This window comes from Pollachius pollachius (assembly GCF_949987615.1).
Source record: "Pollachius pollachius genome assembly, chromosome: 15".
Lineage (NCBI taxonomy): Eukaryota > Metazoa > Chordata > Actinopteri > Gadiformes > Gadidae > Pollachius > Pollachius pollachius.
This window is the reverse complement of record NC_136948.1, coordinates 11,405,677-11,426,357: the sequence shown is the minus strand read 5'-3', so window position 1 is coordinate 11,426,357 and position 20,681 is coordinate 11,405,677. Positions and strand designations below refer to the sequence as shown.

General features: G+C 46.9%; 2 protein-coding genes across 3 annotated transcripts; one reads left to right on the top strand and one right to left on the bottom strand.

The window, feature by feature from the left end:
* Window positions 1-110: 110 nt before the first annotated feature.
* On the top strand, window positions 111-17,029 carry hif1aa (hypoxia inducible factor 1 subunit alpha a). The gene is made up of 15 exons (XM_079751780.1): window positions 111-370; window positions 6,442-6,632; window positions 7,885-8,045; window positions 8,589-8,673; window positions 9,856-9,965; window positions 10,164-10,366; window positions 12,028-12,134; window positions 12,227-12,374; window positions 12,641-13,002; window positions 13,786-13,982; window positions 14,072-14,188; window positions 14,615-14,850; window positions 15,309-15,414; window positions 15,530-15,629; window positions 15,706-17,029. Exons 1-15 carry the CDS (start codon window positions 339-341, stop codon window positions 15,867-15,869), a joined length of 2,319 nt encoding a protein of 772 aa, XP_079607906.1. The 5' UTR covers window positions 111-338; the 3' UTR covers window positions 15,870-17,029.
* A 138-nt stretch (window positions 17,030-17,167) lies between these two features.
* On the bottom strand, window positions 17,168-20,535 carry LOC307086539 (serine protease HTRA2, mitochondrial-like). Of its 2 annotated transcripts, XM_079751781.1 has the most exons (8): window positions 19,915-20,535; window positions 19,510-19,714; window positions 19,214-19,408; window positions 18,917-18,949; window positions 18,688-18,796; window positions 18,368-18,437; window positions 18,184-18,279; window positions 17,168-17,614 (listed from the first exon to the last, which is right to left on the bottom strand). In XM_079751781.1, exons 1-8 carry the CDS (start codon window positions 20,370-20,372, stop codon window positions 17,449-17,451), a joined length of 1,332 nt encoding a protein of 443 aa, XP_079607907.1. In that variant the 5' UTR covers window positions 20,373-20,535; the 3' UTR covers window positions 17,168-17,448. The 2 variants fall into 2 exon arrangements, with proteins under 2 accessions (XP_079607907.1, XP_079607908.1); XM_079751782.1 differs by lacking the exon at window positions 18,917-18,949.
* Window positions 20,536-20,681: the final 146 nt, after the last annotated feature.

Here is a 20,681-nt window from a genome sequence, read left to right as displayed (position 1 = left end):
ATCCGTCTGTCAGGCACACTGACACACGCGATCATATCTGAGGGTCCGACACGTCACTGCTTCTTGCTTAGAGGGGGGCGGAGCCGCTGTTCATCCGCGGCGGAGCAACATCGTTCAAGCGAGGAACCCTCGTCCAGCGTGGCACTGTCCTCCACGGGAAGTCAACTCTTTCCGGATTTACACCGCGATACATTTCGATTGTTTTCCAAAGTCAGTCCCCGTCGTTGCTCGTGTAATTAGCTGGGATCCGTGCGAGTGATCCATAAGAACCAGAGATCCTAGACCGACCGGACCGCTTCGGTACCCGGGAGAGCCTCTGCTCGGGTCCGCGTCCTGAAATGGACACTGGAATTGTCCCTGAAAAGAAAAGGTAACGCTATCGCTTCTAGGAACTAGCTCGGTCGTTTTCTTTACCGAGACCGGAAACTTGTTCGGCGTTGACTTTGAGGTGTCGTCCGGTGTGAACTTGTTTACCGGAGACTTTAATGAAGACCCCTTGTCGGGGGAGTTAGTGCGGGATGCGGGAGGGCTTCTTCTGGTAGCCTTTAACCAGCTAGCTAGAGGAGCTAACAGGCTAGCTGCTGTCTGTTGTGAGTTATGTTGCATAACAACATGCATGTCGTTGACTTTGTTCCAACATATTTAAATCAATAGCCTTTTTGAATCCCCAGGTGATGTTATGACGGGTAGTAGTTATAATGTGTTCCAGACAAAGTGTTGTTAACATCGATCCTCAGATCATGTTGTTTGTATTTTAACGGAAGTAATTCAGGTTTCAGCTGGTAAAAGTGATGGATTATTGTGAAGATATGACCTGGTAGGCCTTTACTGCAGGGAAATCCACCCTCAACCAATGTAAACTAGTTCTTGCAGATAATAGATTAAACATTTTATTAAATAGTAGGAATATAGAAACCTGTAGCTTTTACCAACAATTATTAATTGTTTTAATTAAACGAGGAAGAAACTATCGTTGAAATCAAGCTAAAATCGAACATTACTTTAATTTACACCATGAAACCACAGCAAAAGATTGAATACATGTCATGATGTAAGATTCATAGTAATATATTGCCTTCTTCCGGTATAAATTACTAACGACATTTTGCTTAACGTCGTATCCTAACTGCATGCATTACACACTCGTTAAGTTAGTGTGCAAAAGTATGCAAACCATTCTGCATGCTGAAATCATTGATTTGGATTGAGTGTTTTTAAGAGTAAAATAAGATGATGGGATGGCAAGTTGATTTCAATTTCTCAAGAATTGGTTCGATTGTGAATGTTTGATTGGAATGGCGTTGCATGCTTGGTAAAATAGCGCTGCAAAACCGCTCCATGAAAGCAGTAGTGGAAGTAAAACGTAACAACTGTTTATTTTCTGCATATTCTACACATTTACCTGTTGCATATGTTTTGATATTACCATATGGCTTACTAAAGTTTGCGGTTAAGGCTTTGAAATCTACATTTAGGGCATTTAGCAGACGTTTTTATCCAAAGCGACTTACAATGAGTACATTTATTTGAGTGCTGTGAAATGTCCAGGTTGAGGACATTAACACATTCACACTGGACACATAAGTCTATTTCTTTAAACGAGAACCATCTGGTTACACTGACGCATCTCTCAAAGAAGGTCGTCTATGATGGACAATTTATTATGGAAACGTTTTTAGCTTCCCCAAATGCTAATTTCACGAGGTTACTTGATGGCCTACCTGCTGTTTATTTACCTATTACCTGTTACCTGCCCAACTCATACTTGCCCAACTCATTATGCATGTCTGAAATCTCCCATCTAAGCTAGGTCGACTTATTTGAAAAGCTAGCAAGCCTTTCATGCTCTTTGGGAGAAAGGGCTTACAAGCAGCCTGAGGGAGGGTTAGGACTTTTTCGGTTGGATACTTTCAAAATCAAGCTTACTCTTGCTGCTGTCACCAGATTTCCTACCCTGGCGTTAAGTCACAACTATGTTGCCAACATGACAACACTATAGTCGAACGGGACTGGAATTGGTTTAGAGGAGCTCAGTTTAAAAGTTTTTATCATTAATGAAATGTTTCTAGAAAGGGCTCCTCTGAGTATTGATAAGGCCAACAATGCAGTCATTTTTCTTAAAAGCGTAACAAATAAAGTTATGCATGTTAATGCAAAACGTTATGCATCAACATGCAAAGAGGGCTGCGTTGACAGCTCTTTGAAGGGTTAAAATACTGTCACATCTTCTCAATCAACAAATTATATGTGAAGTTGAGTTTTCTTTCTCATTATGTTAAAAGCATATGCCTGACAAAAAATAAATGTTACTTTAATAATCCCAGATGGGAAATTCTGAAAAAGTAAGTTACATTAAAGCTCATCATTCCAATGACCATCTAGAATAAGCAACCTTCCAAATGATTAGTTGCAGGTCTAAAAAATAACCATAGCCATGGGGATAACACGCCCCCCTTTCCTACAACTCTTAGCCAAAACACATTTTCTTTAAAACGCGTTTTCTCTAGAGCTGTTTGTCCGTTCATATATTTATGAATGTTATTTTCCATTTCTGCCAAGTCCGATCTGTTCCAATAATTCTGCACACCTGACCTTACAGGTCAAGCATTGCTAAGCTTGGTTGGATGGGTGCAAGTCGGCCACTGAAAACTGTCTCTATGGCAGTAAGCCCATCCACTGCATTCAGCAGTGACTTCCAGGAGAATTGCATCTTATATTTTTGCAACGTTATTATTTCCTAGTGTTTAGACTTCTTTCTTGACTTTTTTGCTTTGCGTCATTTACCTCAACGCTGGGTAAACCGTTCGGTTTTTGGTCCATTACGCTGTTGTTCCGTGACAGTCCTTTGCCAACCTGTGGGCTGATTGAGGGCTGCTGCAGGACTCTTGTATTTCCCTCTCATCTCTTATTCATTCTTGCAAGCCTTTTTGAGAGCAGCCAAATTGGTTGAAATCGGATATAACATAAAAACGATGATCCAAGTATTGTTATTGTGTCCTTGTGTGTTAACAGCTAGGGGCAGCCCTCCCTATAGTGGGCTCAAAAGGCCAGCAGCAAGAATAGACAGACCTTTGTCTATTTGCGGAGGGAAAGGGAAAGCAGCCTACAAGCATGTGCTGTGGACTTCACCTCATGCTAGGATGATCCACTTGCCCCTCTAGAGATGTATGAAGTTGTCTCCGCTGTCAAAGATTAAACTCAACGGAATAGGGCAGGACTCAAGCCCCACTGACAAGGGCAGGGTAGCGGTGTGTGTGTGTGTGTGCTTTACCAGGGCAGGGAGGCGTCCTCCCCTACCAGGGAGACAGGATGGTTTGGTGATAAATGATTTCCCAACCTCTGGTCTGTACGGCCCGGGTACCGCACATTTTGAAACAGTTGCGTAAGTCTAAATGACTGATTAATGTTGAGTCCAATATGAAAACGGACGTACTCACACATATTTGCCCTTTTCCCACCACAAGAAAAGGGAGTGTTTTTCGTTTTGAGCTTTTCAATTAATAAGGCGCTTTCTCAAAAGCGTCTTATTAATGAAATCAGCTGATTCCCTTCTCTGTGAAAGAGGAGTACCAAGGATTAAACTAAGGACAGAACAACTGTTAACGTGGTATGGGGGGGCGCTTCATTGCTCAATCAACTTAAATAAATAAAGGGCAGCTATGAGCTATGACTACTTCATTCTTCAGCCACCATAGCATTCATAGTAGTCTTGGTGATGTGTTCATGCTAAACCAGGAGCCGTGGGAACCATGGCTCTACACACTGACGTGCGCACTCTATTTTATCACAACACGTCAAATGAGTCAGAATAGATTGGTGACTTCGCAGCCATGCCAGTCTGATTAAACGTAACTAAAAGGGGGAGATAATTAGCTGAGAGAAACAAACGCCATGCAGAGCGCTCTCAGGCATGCTAGCCATGTGCACGGTGGTGTTATCTAATTACGGCCCCTCTGCTCGCATGTATGTTCACACAGATCTGTCTTGTGTTCACGTTTCACCACAGAGCCTGTCGTCTTTACCAGGAGGTCCTCGCAGCCCTGCTTGACTTTGATTCATACAAACACACTCACATTATACATCTTTAAGACTAAATCAATATGGATAATCAATATTTCAGGCTTGGCTAGGTGTTTGCTGTGGTTTTGGACCATACCACTGATACAAAATTGATTCTTCTGACAGAGTATTTCGACATCAATGATAAACTCTTGGATCTCCTGTTCATCCCGTTTGATACAGACCTGAGGTCTGTTCATCCTGCTCTTATACAGACCTGATGTACCTTCATACAGATTTGTATCCACTTGACTGCCTTCAAAAAAGGTTCTGGGCATTTGAGCTGCAGGGTCCTCAGAGCTTAGTGTAAAAGTTGTCCCCTCCCCCCTGTCACCACTACTAGTAGGACTCTATACTAAAAGGCATTTATTCAGTGATCTTACTAAAGCCCAAACATGCCTCATCTCGTCATTGAAAGAATCTTTTACTTTCATAAATAGAAGCCTTCCCTTTTCTTGCAAAGACCAAAAGCTGTACATTTGTGGTCTATATGATACTGATACTAAAGTATAACAGGAATAACCTTTACTGAGCTTCACAGAGCAGACGGTTTCCTGATCCAATACTGGTGCAATGTATAGAGGATGGATTGTTGAATCAGACCTGAAGCACTCTAGTAGATAGTCCCCCTGATTATCCCCCTCGGCCATTGATTTTTTTAGCTGTAATGTAAAGTGACGTTTCTCTGGCATTGTGCGCACAATATGTTATTGTGTATCGCTAACAAAAACATCCTGCATAAACAGCCTGGTGTGTTATGAGGGTTCAAAGAAGAGAACAGCGTCTTTATGTTAATAACATGCGCTTTGGCCCGACGGCAGCAGGACACTTGAGCAGGGGTTAATTGTATTGCTCTTAATGTGCAACAAATCGATTTAATTAGGGTTGAATTTCAGAATAGGCAGCTCTTAGATTGCCCCCTCCATCTTGCGATCTCTTTTCAATATGTCCCCGAGTGCTATGAGTGTTGCAGCCTGAGGGATTTTCGGTTTGTCCGGTTGCTCGGTGGACTGAACTGCAGGCTATCGGGTGAAAAGTGAAGACCTAGTTTATCTCTTTGATAGACTCACGGATTACCCTCGTGCTTTGCCATTTTCATACTGGAGCATTCACAATGTAATCCAAAGAATACCATGCATTCACAGTGAATGAAGTGTATATTTACATGATTAGTTTTATTTTTAAACTACTAAACCATGCCCTCTATAAGCTGTGAAGGAAGCGAGAATCTGTTGATATTTAATGTTTCATGACACAAGCGCCATGTATATATAAATATACTTTGCAATCTTAATCATCAGTCATGGGTTGAGGTGTTTCCAGAACGCCATAAGTACCATGAAAAAAACAGCAGATACAATGCACCGACACCATATTACAATATTGTCAAAACAACCTGCACCCGGGCTGAATTTATTAACCCAACTTCAGCCTTCTCGTGTTCAGCCGATTACTTTATTTCCCCGTGTTGTTGCGGCTCCACTGCCATTCTCCTCTGGTAGCTCCGAGAGCCGGGCACCATAAATGTCAGCATGATTGGTGTGATACTTAGTCTTGGCTGCGCTCCAGCAAGCCTGACTGAAGAGCCCCCCAGGGCAAGCCCCCTCCGTCAGCCAATCGCACTAAGGAGGTCTCGCTGGCTTTGTCTTAAGCCAATCTCTCCCAGGGAGTGTCTGAATAAGTCAGCTCCGTTTGGACCTGATGATGAAGTAGCCTGCGCTACACTTCAGACCCACCCCTAGTGGTGTGTGTGTGTGTGTGTGTGTGTGTGTGTGTGTGTGTGTGTGTGTGTGTGTGTGTGTGTGTGTGTGTGTGTGTGTGTGTGTGTGTGTGTGTGTGTGTGTGTGTGTGTGTGTGTGTGTGTGTGTGTTCGTTCAACATGTGTGATCTGGCCAACTATTGGGTCCATCACTGCCCTCCCAAATAGAGTTGTCCGATACCAGTATCGGAAATTCCTCCGATACTGCCTTTTACGCATCGTTATCGGCCTGTCTATGTGCCGATCCGATACCATCACATGCTCATTTACTACACAGGCAGAGAATATCACAAACACTACGGTGTTATGCTGCGTTTGTTAACGGTCAGAGGTGGAAAGTCGGAAAGGGAAACGCGTCATCTCTGACCTATGTGCGTGTCGAGCTACCAATTTGGAAAACCATGGATGCGTGGACGCTTAACTACAAGAATACAAATGTATTATTATAATTATGGATATCAATGTAAACTATCTAGTTCTAACAAAACAATGCAAGATGCTGTAGTGGTATATACTCGGTATCCGCCGACGCTCAAGTTCAGGAATCTGAATCGTTATCGGGTAGTACATTTTCTTTAGTGGAAACCCCCAATGCTTACCCGCCCATGTCATCCCCCCTGCAGGGTGAGCTCGGACCGCAGGAAGGAGAAGTCTCGGGATGCGGCGCGCTGCCGGCGGGGGAAGGAGTCGGAGGTGTTCTACGAGCTGGCCCAGGAGCTGCCCATGCCCCACAGCGTCCGGGCAAACCTGGACAAGGCCTCCATCATGAGGCTCACCATCAGCTACCTGCGCATGATGAAGCTGCTCGGCACAGGTGAGGACTCCGCCCATATTAGGGCTCCCATATTAGGCCATATTAGGGCTCCCATATTAGGCCATATTAGGGCTCCTATATTAGGCCATATTAGGCTCCGCCGAGGCGGGGGCTCTGCAATGGTGGGGAACCTGCAAAGGTGGGGGCTCCGCCCAGGTGGGGACTCCGCCCTAGCCCAGGGCTCCACTCAGTAGAACCTTCATCATGACATCGCATCCTTAAATATGGTGGTGACATGTGTTTTATATTATATTACATATTCAAAGGGGAATTGAATAAATGCCATGGTGGCCAGATATTCTCACTGTGTTGCTGTGCTGAGCCAGACATGTTGGCACGAACAGAAGGAAAGCCTTTGGATGATTTTAGCTCTCATTCCTTCCCATGAAGCAGTGATTCAAAGTACCCGGGCCATTTAGAGCTGCTCCATGCCGTGGCTGATTGTTTAGAACAGGGTCTTAACCTCATGGTCAGCGAGCCACCGGAGGTACGCGATCCTACTGCAGGTGCTGCCTGGGATTTGAAACCTGAAATGGACCAATGAACAACAATATAAAAAATAATATACATCTAGTCAAGAATTAATAAAAAATAAATAACGTTTTGTCTTTTTTTGTAGTTCTCTGGCTTGCTATTATTTTAGGAATAGCGCCGCTTTGTCCGTTCCACAGAATGTTTCCATTTTGAGTTTTTCCGTTGACTTTTCGTGTTAATTCGGGTGCTAAAAAAAACCTTGGAGCACAAGCAGCGCTGCTGACTCGCTGTTTCCACCGTCTCCCCCGGCCAGGGCCTTCTTCCAGTAACACTGGTGCCCTGCATGGCTATTTATCCATTATGAACCATCGGCGTATGAGGCGGTCCGCAAATCTTGATGCAGATTTAGTGGTACGCCTAAATACAACACCCACCCTCCCATGCCCATTCTTTGAGCAAGCAAAGGTCGATCATTAGATTCACAACTCCTCTCTGTTGTGGCACTTTAGTGGTGGAACGAGCTCCCTGCCGAGGTCAGGACCGCAGAGTTGCTCACCAGCTTCTGCAAAAGACCCAAGACTCAAGTGTTCAGAGTTCACCTAGACTCTGCGTAGCTTCCCCCCTTTACCCCACCATACCCCTCTTAACGCACTTATTGTATGCTGTACGCCCGGACACAACACGTACATCCTGTTGTACATGTGTTGTAGGTTGCTTTTGATAAACATGTCTGCTAAACACACTAAATGTAATATGAATGTGTTCCTCTGGGCCGCAGACGGGCCTGTGGCGGAGGCGGCCCCGGAGGAGAGTGAGCTGGGGGCCCGGCTGAGCGGCTCCTACCTGAAGGCCCTGGAGGGGTTCCTCATGGTGCTGTCGGAGGACGGAGACATGATCTACCTCTCAGAGAACGTCCACAAGTGCCTGGGCCTGGCACAGGTTGGTCTCCTCTTGTTCACCCTGGGTATGGAGGCTTTGAGTGATGACAGTATGCCTTAATGTGATGATGATGATGATGATGATGATGATGATGATGATGATGATGATCTAAAATTTGGTGGGGCGGGGCCAAAAATGTGTACATAGTATAATGATTGGGGTGATTTTGTAGCGTTCTACTTTTGCTGACTCATTTTGAAGTTTTAACTAGCGGGGACTGCTTTGGTTTTCGGATCATAATTGGTGGTTCGCTGTGCATGCAGAGCCTGCATGTCACTCCCTAGCAACTGTATCCAAGAACCCTTAAATCTGAAAAAATTATGTTATTTCAGACAGATTTCTCTTGTAAATAAGACAAGGTTATCAAAAAAAGAATTGCCTATATATGATCTTCGATTTTTATATATTTCTTATATTGCGAGCATCCAGCGATACGAATATCTTTTGTATTTTGGTACGAAAACAATATATCGTGCAGCCCTAGTGGACCTGGGCCGTTGCTGTTCACCTCTGACCTCTCTCCTCTTTGTGTTGTTCTGCCAGTTTGACCTGACCGGACAGAGCGTGTTCGACTACACGCATCCATGTGACCAGGAGGAGATGAGAGAGATGTTGGTCCACAAAACAGGTAAGAATCAAACCCTGGCCCGCGATCCCCACGATAACAACGTTGAATGCTTTGAGACAAGCAGAAACACGCACACACTCCTGTGTTGGCACTGAGCTGTGGGCTGTTGGAACACGTCTCTGTGTGCCCGTCCCCCTGGTTCCTCCTCCCAGCGATGGAATGGCCTCCCAGTGCACTCTGCTGGATGCTGGGAATTATCTTTTATACCCAAGAGGTTGGAAGACCTTTTATTCTCGGGCCCATTAAATTCCTCTTTATCAGCGAGCAATCGCCGCAAATAGAAGGAAACTAAATTTGGCCTTTTTAGGATATTACTTTCCGCGTTGATCGTAACAGGAGCCTGCATTAAACATAATTTGTAGTCGGCTGTGCGACTCCTGATCTGTCATTCCGTAAGGAAAGGAGAATACATCTAGTAAATGTTGTTATTTTCCCCTGACGCATCAAGCCTAATGTATTCAGGCTCCCTCGGTGGCCAAAGCAATCTCGAGAGTACCAGCGGCCCTGCAGACGCATTCTGCTGGCTGCGGCGTGGAGCCCATCGGGGAGCAGTCTCTGAGCAGCACACATGACTCCCTAAGCAGCAGCTCAGCTTAGTCCATGTGTGGGAGCTCGCTTTATCTCCGGAAAAAGATCTTTTCCAGGCCCGCTCGCCCTATACCGTTCCTGGGAAGAGATGTGTCCCTGTGGGCCGTCCGCTCTGGATCTCAGCCCCTGTGTCCCCCAGGCGCCGCTGCTCATACAATAGTCAGCAGCAATAATGCTCTGATGCCCTGCGCTGATGCATGGAACCCTGCCTGCAGCCTTCTACTGCACACATATGAAGGCTTTCTGCACCCCAAGCACCCATGAGCAATATCACCTTTAATCAGCTGTTGCCCCCTGTTCCCTCAAAGCCATCGTCCGCTGACATCTCTCCATAGTATTTCAGGAAGCATTACCATCTGACTGACTTTATTCACAGCGGCATCACAGCCCTGACCTTATGGATTTCCTTACACAAAGCAGAACCATGAGGGATTGGATCGTAAACATTGATGGCAGTTCTAGGTCTAGTAACGAACACATCCATTGTTCAGAGTGAAGGCTGAGCTACAAACGTCCAATGGGACAGAATAAATCAGTACTGAACACTAACAGCCCCAGGGTTCCCTCTCTGTTGCTCCCTGTGGCTCCCCTCAGGCTCCAAGAAGAACAAGGAACCCAGCACCGAGCGCACCTTCTTCCTCCGCATGAAGTGCACCCTCACCAGCAGAGGGCGCACCGTCAACGTCAAGTCGGCCACCTGGAAGGTATGACCCGGCCTACTACTGTACTGACGGCCATATGTTGTTTCTCTTTCTACTGACTCATTTATATCATGTAAATGCCCTGAATGTAAATGTCCCAGTAATGACCGCTCTGTCCCTCGCGTGGGGACGGGTGGCAGACCCCCTGCTGAGACGACGAGGCGCCCTCACTCACCGCTCTCTCCCGCTCTCTCCTTCAAGGTGCTCCGGTGCTCCGGCCACGTGCGCGTGTTTGAACCCCCTGCGGAGGAGGAGAAGGCCCCACCCTCCAGGCCCCCGGTGCCCTACCTGGTGCTGATCTGTGACCCCATCCCGCACCCCTCCAACATCGAGGTGCCCCTGGACACCAAGACCTTCCTGAGCCGACACACACTGGACATGAAGTTCACCTACTGCGACGAGAGGTCCGCCCCCCACGCCGTGAACCCCACACCTGACCCCACACCTGACCCCACACCTGACCCCCCCACCATGAGGAAAACTGCACTCACTGGAACGTTCTTCTGAACGGCTGACCATGTGGCGATGGGGGGATCTAGAGCTCCTCTCTCGAACCAAGACCACTAGGTGGCTCTAAAGCCCTCCTCTCTCTGTGGAGAAGAAGGGGATTCAGCTCCTCTCTCTCGAACCAAGAACTTGTGGGGCTTCAGAGTAGGGCTGGGCCATTTTGCAAAAAATATTATTACGATTATTTTTTCGATATCGATATTAATCACGATATGTATAATATATATATTTATTTATTTTTTTTGACAGGTGAAAGACATAACATTAGGTGAGGGACAGAACGAGACAGAACGGACGAGACAAAAACATACAGGAGGTCGTTGCATATTCTTACATTGTTGTTGATAGGCTGTGTGTGTGCGCGTGTGTGTGTGTGATATAATTTGATACTGCTGAAGCCTGAAGAAACCAGAGTGTTCATTAGTTAAACCATACACTTGCTTATTATCATGCTTCTTTTTGATTGTTTATCATACGGTACAACTCCCGCAAAAGACGACACGATAGACTGCTGTTTTGGAACAGCCCCGCTCGCGCTGCTGACAGCTGTGGTAGGACGGCGGGCAACACTTGTTGCTGCGCGCATTTTCATACTTTCTGTGTAGTCGCTGGGATGGTATGTTTTCAGATGTTGAAATAAATTAGTTGTGTTTCCCAATCGTGCTGGCACCGACCGACGGCATAATTTACAGAAGGGTTTATCCTGTGCTTCATCAGTTTTGAGATAGCCAAACCACTTCCATATAATGGACGTCTTGTAACCTTTTTTATCGACTACTTCACCCTCCGTTGTTCCGCTCATTTTTATTCTGTCGCAAAACGCTCCTCTCCTCTCGTCTTTCCGTACCGCAGTGCTGGAACCGAAGCTCAAACATGCACCAGGAAATGGGGTGTACTTAGACATTAACCGCAAAACTGCGATCTGACTATTGTTTATTTCTGCTGTGTGATTGGCTGTTAGGTAAATCCATATCAGAACTGTTTTTATTTATTTATTTATTTTACTTTTTAAAACTTTTATTTATTTTTTTATATCGAGCATTTATGTCTTATGCTTATCGCCGTAATCAACGTGAGTTTTATCGCGATTAATAATCGTAATCGAGTTATCGCCCAGCCCTACTTCAGAGCCACCTAGTGGTCAATGGTTAGATGGCATGAACAAAACTTTTCAGAGCTGTTCAACCGTCTCCTTTAAAGGATCGTTACATTTACATTCAGGGCATTTAGCTGACTCTTCTATCCAAAGCGTCTTACAATAAGTCCATTTGTCAGAAGAAAGAGAAACAACACTATATCACTGTCGTTAGAGTAAGGATGTTCATAGAAGTGCCAAGCACTAACAAAGGCTAGGTTGACCCATTTCCTGTATAGAACAAGATTGGCTAGGATAAGCACTACACAATGCTGAGGACTATTTGAAGTGCAAGGACGTTCAACATACAATAAATGCGTGAGGGGGGAGGCTATGCAGAGTCTAGGGGAGCTCTGAACAAGTGAGTCTTGGTTTTCTATTCTTCTATTTACTCTTTTAACTGTTTTCCACACGTCCTTGCAGGATAACAGAGTTGATGGGCTACGACCCGGAACACCTGATGAACCGCTCCGTGTACGAGTACTACCACGCCCTGGACTCGGACCACCTCACCAAGACCCACCACAACCGTAAGGCCGTCCGACCACATCCTGGCGCCTGACGTCTGGAGAAACGAGTCCGGACCAGTTTTAAACTTCTGTTTCTCTCTCCCTGGTCGTAGTGTTTGCCAAGGGGCAGGTCAGCACGGGGCAGTACCGCATGTTGGCCCGTGGGGGGGGCTTCGTGTGGGTGGAGACGCAGGCCACCGTCATCTACAACAACAAGAACTCCCAGCCGCAGTGTGTGGTCTGCGTCAACTTCGTGCTCAGGTAGGGCCCCGCCGACCTCGCTGGTGTTCAGTGGAGAGGTGGATGATAGAGGGGCTCCACCCTCATCTCCATAGATTTGTATATGGTGTGTTAGATAGAAAGATATTCTGTGAAGTACATTACAGTTCCACTACAATTTCAATCAACGCCCCAAATGTGACCACGTTAGTCGTTTCCATCATATTCCGTCCTTTTGATTGTTTTGGGAGCTCTTCCATTTCCACGGTTGTGTTAATAACCATCCGGTCGTCCTCTCCCCATCACAGCGGTGTCCAGGAGGAGAAGCTGATCTTCTCTCTGGAGCAGACAGAGGACCTGAAGCCCGTGAAGGAGGAGAAGAAAGGGCCGCAGGAGGTAGAGGAGGAGGAGCAGGAGGAGAAGGAGCAGGAGGAGGTGATGGAGACGGTCTGCCATGCAGACGAGACTGTGGTCCAGGCCGCGACTCTCCAGGCGCTGCCCAGCGAGGAGGAGGCTCCAGAAGTGGGCGTTGTTCAGATCTTCACGCAGGCCCCTGAGGGCCCGCCCCTGGTCAGCCTGTACGACCAGCTGAAGGAGGAGCCCGAGGCCCTCACCCTGCTGGCCCCGGCCGCGGGAGACACCTTCATCTCCCTGGACTTCAGCTGCCCTGGTCAGTCGCACGCCTCCTCCAATCAGAACTGTCCCTCCACCCCTATAACACAGCATACCTCCACTCTCCATAGAGTACTAAAGTGAAAATGCCACGTTGTCCTGGCAACCGGATTCTCTGTTCTAAACAACCGAACGAGAGATGGCGTTTTACATCGCTTCCATGTGTTGTTTCTTTCAAAATGAAAATAAATCAATTTCAAGAGGTGAAAATCACTGCCAATCGAAACATGTCGAGGCGTTCATGTATTCCCCTGGGGTTTTAAAAGGAGAAGTTCATAAACGTTAGTTTATTATTATTTTTTTATATGAAGACAGTCTATTCTCAATATTACTTACATCATTGGTAAAGCAAACTCGCAAATCAATTCACAAAAAAAAATCGTTCCTTTTCTATAAAACGTTCGTGTGGCATAGGATTTCCCCTTGTTAATTTGGTTTGTGTAGAACCGAAAATCGGTTGCTATGAAAACGTGACGTCACACTTTAGTACTCTATTATAGCAATAGGATTCCATTTAGGGTTCGGGTCACACTAAAAATATGAGATTGCTAGGATAAGATGCTACAATGCTAAGCACTATTTATATGTTTGAGGACATACAACGGACAATAGTATACAATAAGTGCATACGTTAAGTACCAGGACGTACAATATACAATGTAAGTGTGTAGGAGGGGTGTGGGGGCGTAAGGGGGAGGCTATGCAGAGTCCAGCTGAACTCTGAACAAGTGAGTCTTGAGTCTTTTGTTTCTACGCCAACGTCTGTCCACCTCCACCGTAGACTCCCAGATGGACCTTCTGCAGGACGCGCCACTCTACAACGACGTGATGCTGCCCTCCACCAGTGAGCACTTGGCCCTGCCTCTGACCGCCCTGACCCCCAGTGAGTCCCCCCGCTCCACCACCAGCCCCCCCGCAGAGCAGGAGGTGCCCTGTGGCCGAGCCGGCGGCCAAACGCAGGCCAGCAGCCCCCCGGTGGTGAGTCACCTGACCTCGGGTTGTTGGGACCTCATGCCGTTGATAACGTTTACAAAGTGCTGACCCGTCTCCCCCCTCCCCCCTGTCAGCCCGACAGCCCCCTGAACGTCGGCTTCCCCGGGGACATGGAGCTCAGCTCGGACTTCGACCTGGTCGAGAAGCTGTTTGCCGTCGACACGAAGCCCAAGACCCCTTTCACGACCCAGGTAGGCTTTCAGATCCGTTTACATTTAGGGCATTTAGCAGACGCTTTTATCCAAAGCGACTTACTATAAGTACATTTGTCAGAAGAAAGAGAAACAACAATATATTGCTGTTGCAACAGGATGTTCATAGAAACAAGTGCCAAGCACTGACAATCACTAGGTTAACCCATTCCCCGTATACAACAAAGATAGCTGGGATAAGATGCTACGCAATGCCAAGTACTATTTTTAAGTGCAAGGACGTACAACATACAAGAAGTGCGTAAGAGGGGTGTGTGGGGGGGTAAGGGGGGAGCCCATGCAGAGTCTAGGGGGAACTCTGAACATGTGAGTCTTGAGTCTTTTGCAGACCCCCCAGTCCATCCTTCCTCTTCCCTAAGTCCCCGTCTTGAACCCAGTCTCCGTGCCGGTACGTTGTGTGTCCAGGCCATCGAGGACCTGGACCTGGAGATGCTGGCGCCGTACATCCCCATGGACGACGACTTCCAGCTGCGCTCGCTGGCCCCTGACGAGCCCCTGCCCTGCGAGCCACCGCCGGTCCCGCCACCGGCCGCCTCCGCACCGCTCCACAGCTACCTGAGCTCACCCTCCAGCCGCACGGGGGTTCCCGGGGCCCTGGAACCGGTGACCACGCCCAACGCGGCCCTCCTGCTCTCCAAGAGGTAGGCCTTCTGATGACCCCCCCCCCACGGCCCAGGGGCAGGAGCTTACTTCTCCAGCGCCTGGTTGTATGTTCTGTTCTAGTAGCCGTTCAGAGCTGCTCCATGCAGTGGCTGACTGTGTAGGACAGGGTTCTTAACCTCGTGGTCAGCAAGCCGCTGGTGGTCTGACTGTACTGCAGGTGGTACCTGGGATTTGATACCAGAAATGGATCAATCCAATTTTTTTTGAATAACATACATATAATCAAAAATGAATATACAATTAAAAGGTTGTCTTTTTATGTATTAGCTTGCCTTGGAATTATTTTAAGAGTGGTGTCGTTTGTTCATCAGATTTTTTTCATTTTGAGGTTTTCCCGTTGATGTTTTGTGTTAATTTGGGTGTGCTAAAAATAAACCTTGGCCTCAACGAGGATGCCCGGGCTGAGTGAACACGTTCTCCACCCTTCTGTCTTCAGGAACCCTCAGCTAGAGAAGGAGGTGTCTCTAAAGATGCTGGCCGCCCAGAACGCCCAGCGCAAGAGGAAGCTGGGCGATGTCCCGCTGACGGAGGTCTTTGCAGCGGTGAGCGCAGAAACCCCTCCATCAGTTAGCCTACACCATCGCCACCCAATCAAGCACCGTGCTACACCGACCACACCTACCACAGATCACTGAGTGCGGTCTCTCCATTTCCCAGGGGGCATTGCTTCAGGGCCAGTGTGAGCAGGGGAAGAAGCTGAAGGTGTCGGAGGTTCCTGTGGTGCTCTCCCATCGCTACATCCTGCTGCTGCCGTCAGGTGAGGCCTCTGTCAGATTAAGACCCTCAGCAGACAACCCTGGATGTATGGCTCTAACCCGTCTCCCTGCTTTCAGACCTGGCCAGCCTCCTCCTGGGCCCCTCCTCGGAGGGCGGCAGCCCGGCCATCACCCTGCCCCAGCTCACCCGCTACGACTGTGAGGTCAACGCGCCCGTACAAGGGCGCCAGCTTCTGCTGCAGGGGGAGGAGCTTCTGCGAGCTCTGGACCAAGTCAACTAGGCACACACTTAAAGCCCTCTTCCTGCCGGCCCGGACCGGACACTACGGTTTATCCTCCCCCCCCCCCCCCCCTCTCTACTCGCCCTTATTTATGTGTCTGTATGTTGGATAGGAGGGTGGCCGCCTGGTCCCCCGTTTCTTCAGCGATCCACCGCGGTGAAAGACCCTCACAGGGTCTCTGTTGCAGGGTGGAGGGCCAGGGGGCAGGACAAGAGTTACTGCCAGCAGTATATATTGTAAGCTTAAGTCGCACAATTTATATTTTCCTAAAAAAAACTATAACCAGCAATATATATATATATATATATATATATATATATATATACACACACACACAAAGCCATTTTAAAGTTTGAATGGGAATTTAACCATTTAAAAAAAAAAAAAAAAGAATAATCCTCTCCTGGTATGTTGTAGTACTGTAGTACTTGTACCTTAACCGAATGTCTTTAGTCCCCCAGTATGAGCATATTGAACGTTGTATACCATAAATGTTTATCTGTGTCTGAAGCAAACACGTTTGTGTAGATGTTCAGTTCTGTCACTTTATTTCTTTACTGTAAGTGTGTATTACTGTGCATAGGCAGAAAAAAAAGTCTAATTTCCGCATTTGGGCAGTCGCTCCAAAATTTAGATGAGGGCCGCTTCATTTTTCAATCATGAACGGTCTGCGATTATTTTGGTCAAGAAAATAATCTATGTTTTTACTTTGAAATGAATAAATCTTTAATTTGGTACCAATAATTTGGTAATTTTTGCGAGTTAAAGAAACAATAGCAATGTTTTGAGTAATAGATTGGAGCTTTGGACTGCTGATTCTCATCCATTTTCAAGGAGGCCATGACTGTCAGCCGGCCATCCGAGTTCTCCGTCCTCAGGACGGTTCTTCCCATTTGGTCTGAATGTACCATCACTCCAGTCATTTAGAGGGCGGTTCTTCCCATTTGGTCTGAACGCACCATCGCTCCAGTCATTTAGAGGACGCTATGTTTGTAAATGTTCATTTATTTTAAACGTGGGATCATGGTCTCAGTAGCATTTGTGGCTTCTCCAACTTTTTCACTCAATCTGAGTAGTTTATACCGTTAGTTCAATCTGCAGTGTGGGTCTGTCCTGTTTCTTGCCAGTGTCTAACATTAAATTGCTTTGTCGTAAAAATATACTGTCTTGCACTTTGTTTGGTATGACATATCTGTACAGTATTACTACCATGAACAACAATGTAGGCATACATCCTACAGCTTCCCAATGGTGTCCTCGACTCAAGTGGAAATTATACAGAATCATTGCCAACAATGATAAAAGATGTTTTCACTTCAAAACATTTAAAAAAAGACTTGTGTTCTTGAGGTGTGACGTGTGTCTGATGGCTCCGGTCTGGGAGGAATCTGTCCGTAGAGTCACGAGTTTAGACCTCATCCTTCGGTCCTCCCGCCCCTACTCGGGCAGGAGAGGAGTGAACACTGGTAATGATCACTCCCCTCCTGCTCCCCCTCGGTTAGGAGAGGAGTGAACACTGGTAATGATCACTCCCCTCCTGCTCCCCCTCGGGCAGGAGAGGAGTGAAAGCTCTCAGCGGTCACTCTGCATACTCTGGTGTTATTTGCATCCTCAGCCGCTCCTGTCCCCGCTGGACCAACATTAAGATGGTGGTGTGGCTGCGCACCGCCTGGTAGATATCCTCTGAGGTGTTCACTTTAGTGCCGTCGATCTCCACCACAACGTCCCCCGGCTGCATGCCGGCTCTGAGAGAAAATACCATTATACGGTAGCCTGGACGTGGACCGTTGGTTGAATACATTCCTCAAGGTTACAAAAAGCCTGACAATTTGCGTGTCTATGTCAAATGTCATTACAAAACATTTGTGGCCCATTTGTTTCCATACAAGTCGGGGTCTCCTACTAAATATCTTCCATTAATAAGCTGTTACTATTGAAGGGGTTAAGATCTAGCACAGTTGACATTTACATTTAGCAGATGCTTTTATCCAAAGCGACTTACAAAAAGTACATTTGTCAGGAGAAACAATATATCGCTGTCTGTACAGTAAGGTTGTTCCTAGAACCAAGTGACAAGCCCTAACAATTGCTAGGTTAACCCATTCCCTGTGTACTACAAAGATGGCTAGGATAAGATGCTACATAATACTAAGTACTATTTTTAAGTGCAAGGAGGTACAACATACAATAAGTGCTTAGTTTAACTTTTCATCTGTATGGACAAGTTCCTCTGTGAAGGCAAACTCTTGATGTCTATCACGGTGTTGGATCTGTTTTTTAAAGTGCGGCCCAGGAATTGTGACGCCATGCTTACTTGTTTGCTGGTGAGCCCATGATGACCCTGTGGATCAGGATTCCATGAGTGACTTCTGGGAAGAGGGAATCTCGCAGCTTTAACTCTGCAATGATACTGCACAAGCAAAGAGACAAGATGACACAAAACTCTCTCTCTCTCTCTGTGAACACATCCCTTCGACCACGATGGCTAAAAGTATTACCTTGGTGTCAGGGTCAGCATCATTACTCCAATATACTTCCGCCTGCTGTCTGATTGGCCGAACTTCGATCCTGGCAGGTACAACAACAAAGTTAGATACTGTATAAAATGGGATGATAGTTATAAACTTTATGGGTGTTATGATAGTCTTAATAACAGACCGTTTTATTTTTTTATTGCTTCCTCATCTATCAAAGAAAAAATGCTGTGACCTTCCTATGGAAGAGGAACTGCTAGTGGTTAACGTCACCATACACAGATGGCACACAAACAAAGTGACATTCTTTTACATCCTTGAGTACTCCATCTTCATCAACTCACTCTTCTGCTCTGCCGATTTGTCCAGGAACAGCTTGACGTGGTCAGAGGGGATGGCGAAGGAGATCCCAGGGGTGACCTTCATGGTGTTTATCCCGATCACCTCCCCGTCCTGGTTCAGACCAGACAAAAGTATCTTAAACATCTAAATATGGTGGGAGAAACCTAATATACTTCTGTAGTTAACTCGATAGCTTTTCTTTGGTATGTGATGCTTCGATCTGTCACTCACTAGGTTAATGAGGGGGCCTCCTGAGTTCCCAAACTGCAAAACACAAATCGATTGAATGCTTACTACAAACCGACAGATACGCAAAAACATTCACAATCAAACGCACCCAACACCGGGTGTCGGACCCCGCATCACCCCACAGCATGGGGCTCCAACTACATTGACCCCTTGACTGTGAACAAACACGGTTAACCTCTGAACCAAATTACTGCAGCCAATCGGGATAGTTTAACATGGGTTACCTGCGGGCCACTGTAACTCTGCTTCACACCCCAATATACCCGTCATACGACTTACATCAATGGCCGCATCCGTCTGGATGTAGTCCATGTTGGAGTTGGAAAGGCCCAGCTCCTTACTGCCTCTCTGGGCCGAGCTCACGATGCCCGATGTGATCGTGTTGCGCAGGGCGAATGGGCTGCCCATGGCGACAACAAACTCTCCTTGGCGGACATCTGAGGAGCGTCCGAGGGCTAGGATGGGCAAAGGATGCTGGAGCCAAGGGTGGGAGGGACAATGTGAGTATGTATGTTGTATGAAATCAGCAGCCTTGGAAATGCGAAACAGATTTGAAAAGCGTTGTGGTTGTTCACCTTAGCAGTGATTTTAATGGTGGCAATGTCAGCCACTTGGTCGACATCCTGCACAGTGGCGTTGTACGTTTCTCCGTTGGTCAGCTTGACACGCACGCCTCTCTTGTTGGCGACAACATGGGCATTGGTGACGATGAGACCGTCACTGGTGATGATGAAGCCCGAACCATTAGACACAGGGACCTCTCTCCCGGAAAATGGTTGCCTACACAAAAAAATGGACAGTAAAACACTATACGTCTGAAGATATACATCACCCTGAAACAAGGTCATCCATCCTGAAACCAAAAAACGACGAGCGTGTTTTCTCTCAAGCCACGCTTCACACATCTCGATAAATTGGAATTTGGAAAAAGCACATAACACATGACTATTGAATATGAAGATGTTTGTGTGCCAACTTACCTGCCAACAATTTCAATGTACACCACAGCTGGAGTCGACTTCTCTACTACGTCAGCAATGAAGTTGTACTTGTACCGGGGGCTATCCGGTTTGTACGGGGAGGCGCACCGTGCAGATCGAAGGACTGGTCTGAGAATGGAGCTGTAGAGAGATACTGTCTCGTCGTCCAACCCCTCCCCCGAGTCCCAAAGTCCGGCTAAACCGAGACCAAAACCAAGTCCCAAACCGGCGGCGACCCAGGTTCGGACGCTTCGCCCCCCCGGAACGTCGCGACCACTTCCTGGGCATTGGTGACTGGTCGGGCGTCTCGTGTCTAGAACATGCCTTCTGTCGCTTCGTGCATGTACTCTATCAAATATTAAACTAGATACACTGGATATAGTTCTTTCAGTTTGCAAGGGGGACCAACATCTATTGCTTACCAAGAAAACAAAACGATTGACACCGCGTGATGCCATATTACATCACGACCCTGAGCAGACTTCTCCAGGTTAATTAACCGAATATTAACAGAACCGGATTAAACCGCGAGGAAGTAAAGGTGCAACTACAGAACCACACCGTCTCAGCGTACTTCCTTGTAGTGTATAGAATAACTGTAAACCTGACTAACCCTCAAAGTATGAATCTGCTCCCTTGACGTATGACACGCATGCGCAATGTGACACCTTAATGAGGCACATTCAGGAGCATGTTTATCTACGGCTTTGTAAATATGTTCAATAAAACGGTGAACAGGTTTGACACGAAAATACCAGCCTCAATTC

Bases quoted from the DNA above. Each gene is read 5' to 3' on its own strand.
- hif1aa (XM_079751780.1), top strand. From the start codon at position 339: ATGGACACTGGAATTGTCCCTGAAAAGAAAAG. The intron at 9,966-10,163 runs GTATGACCCGGC...CTCTCCTTCAAG, and splicing joins TCAAGTCGGCCACCTGGAAG to GTGCTCCGGTGCTCCGGCCA. The intron at 12,375-12,640 runs GTAGGGCCCCGC...TCCCCATCACAG, and splicing joins TGCGTCAACTTCGTGCTCAG to CGGTGTCCAGGAGGAGAAGC.
- LOC307086539 (XM_079751781.1), bottom strand. From the start codon at position 20,372: ATGGCATCACGCGGTGTCAATCGTTTTGTTTTCTTGGTAAGCAATAGA. The intron at 19,409-19,509 runs GTGAACAACCAC...CCTTGGCTCCAG, and splicing joins CCATTAAAATCACTGCTAAG to CATCCTTTGCCCATCCTAGC. The intron at 18,950-19,213 runs GTAAGTCGTATG...TGTGTTTTGCAG, and splicing joins AGACGGATGCGGCCATTGAT to TTTGGGAACTCAGGAGGCCC.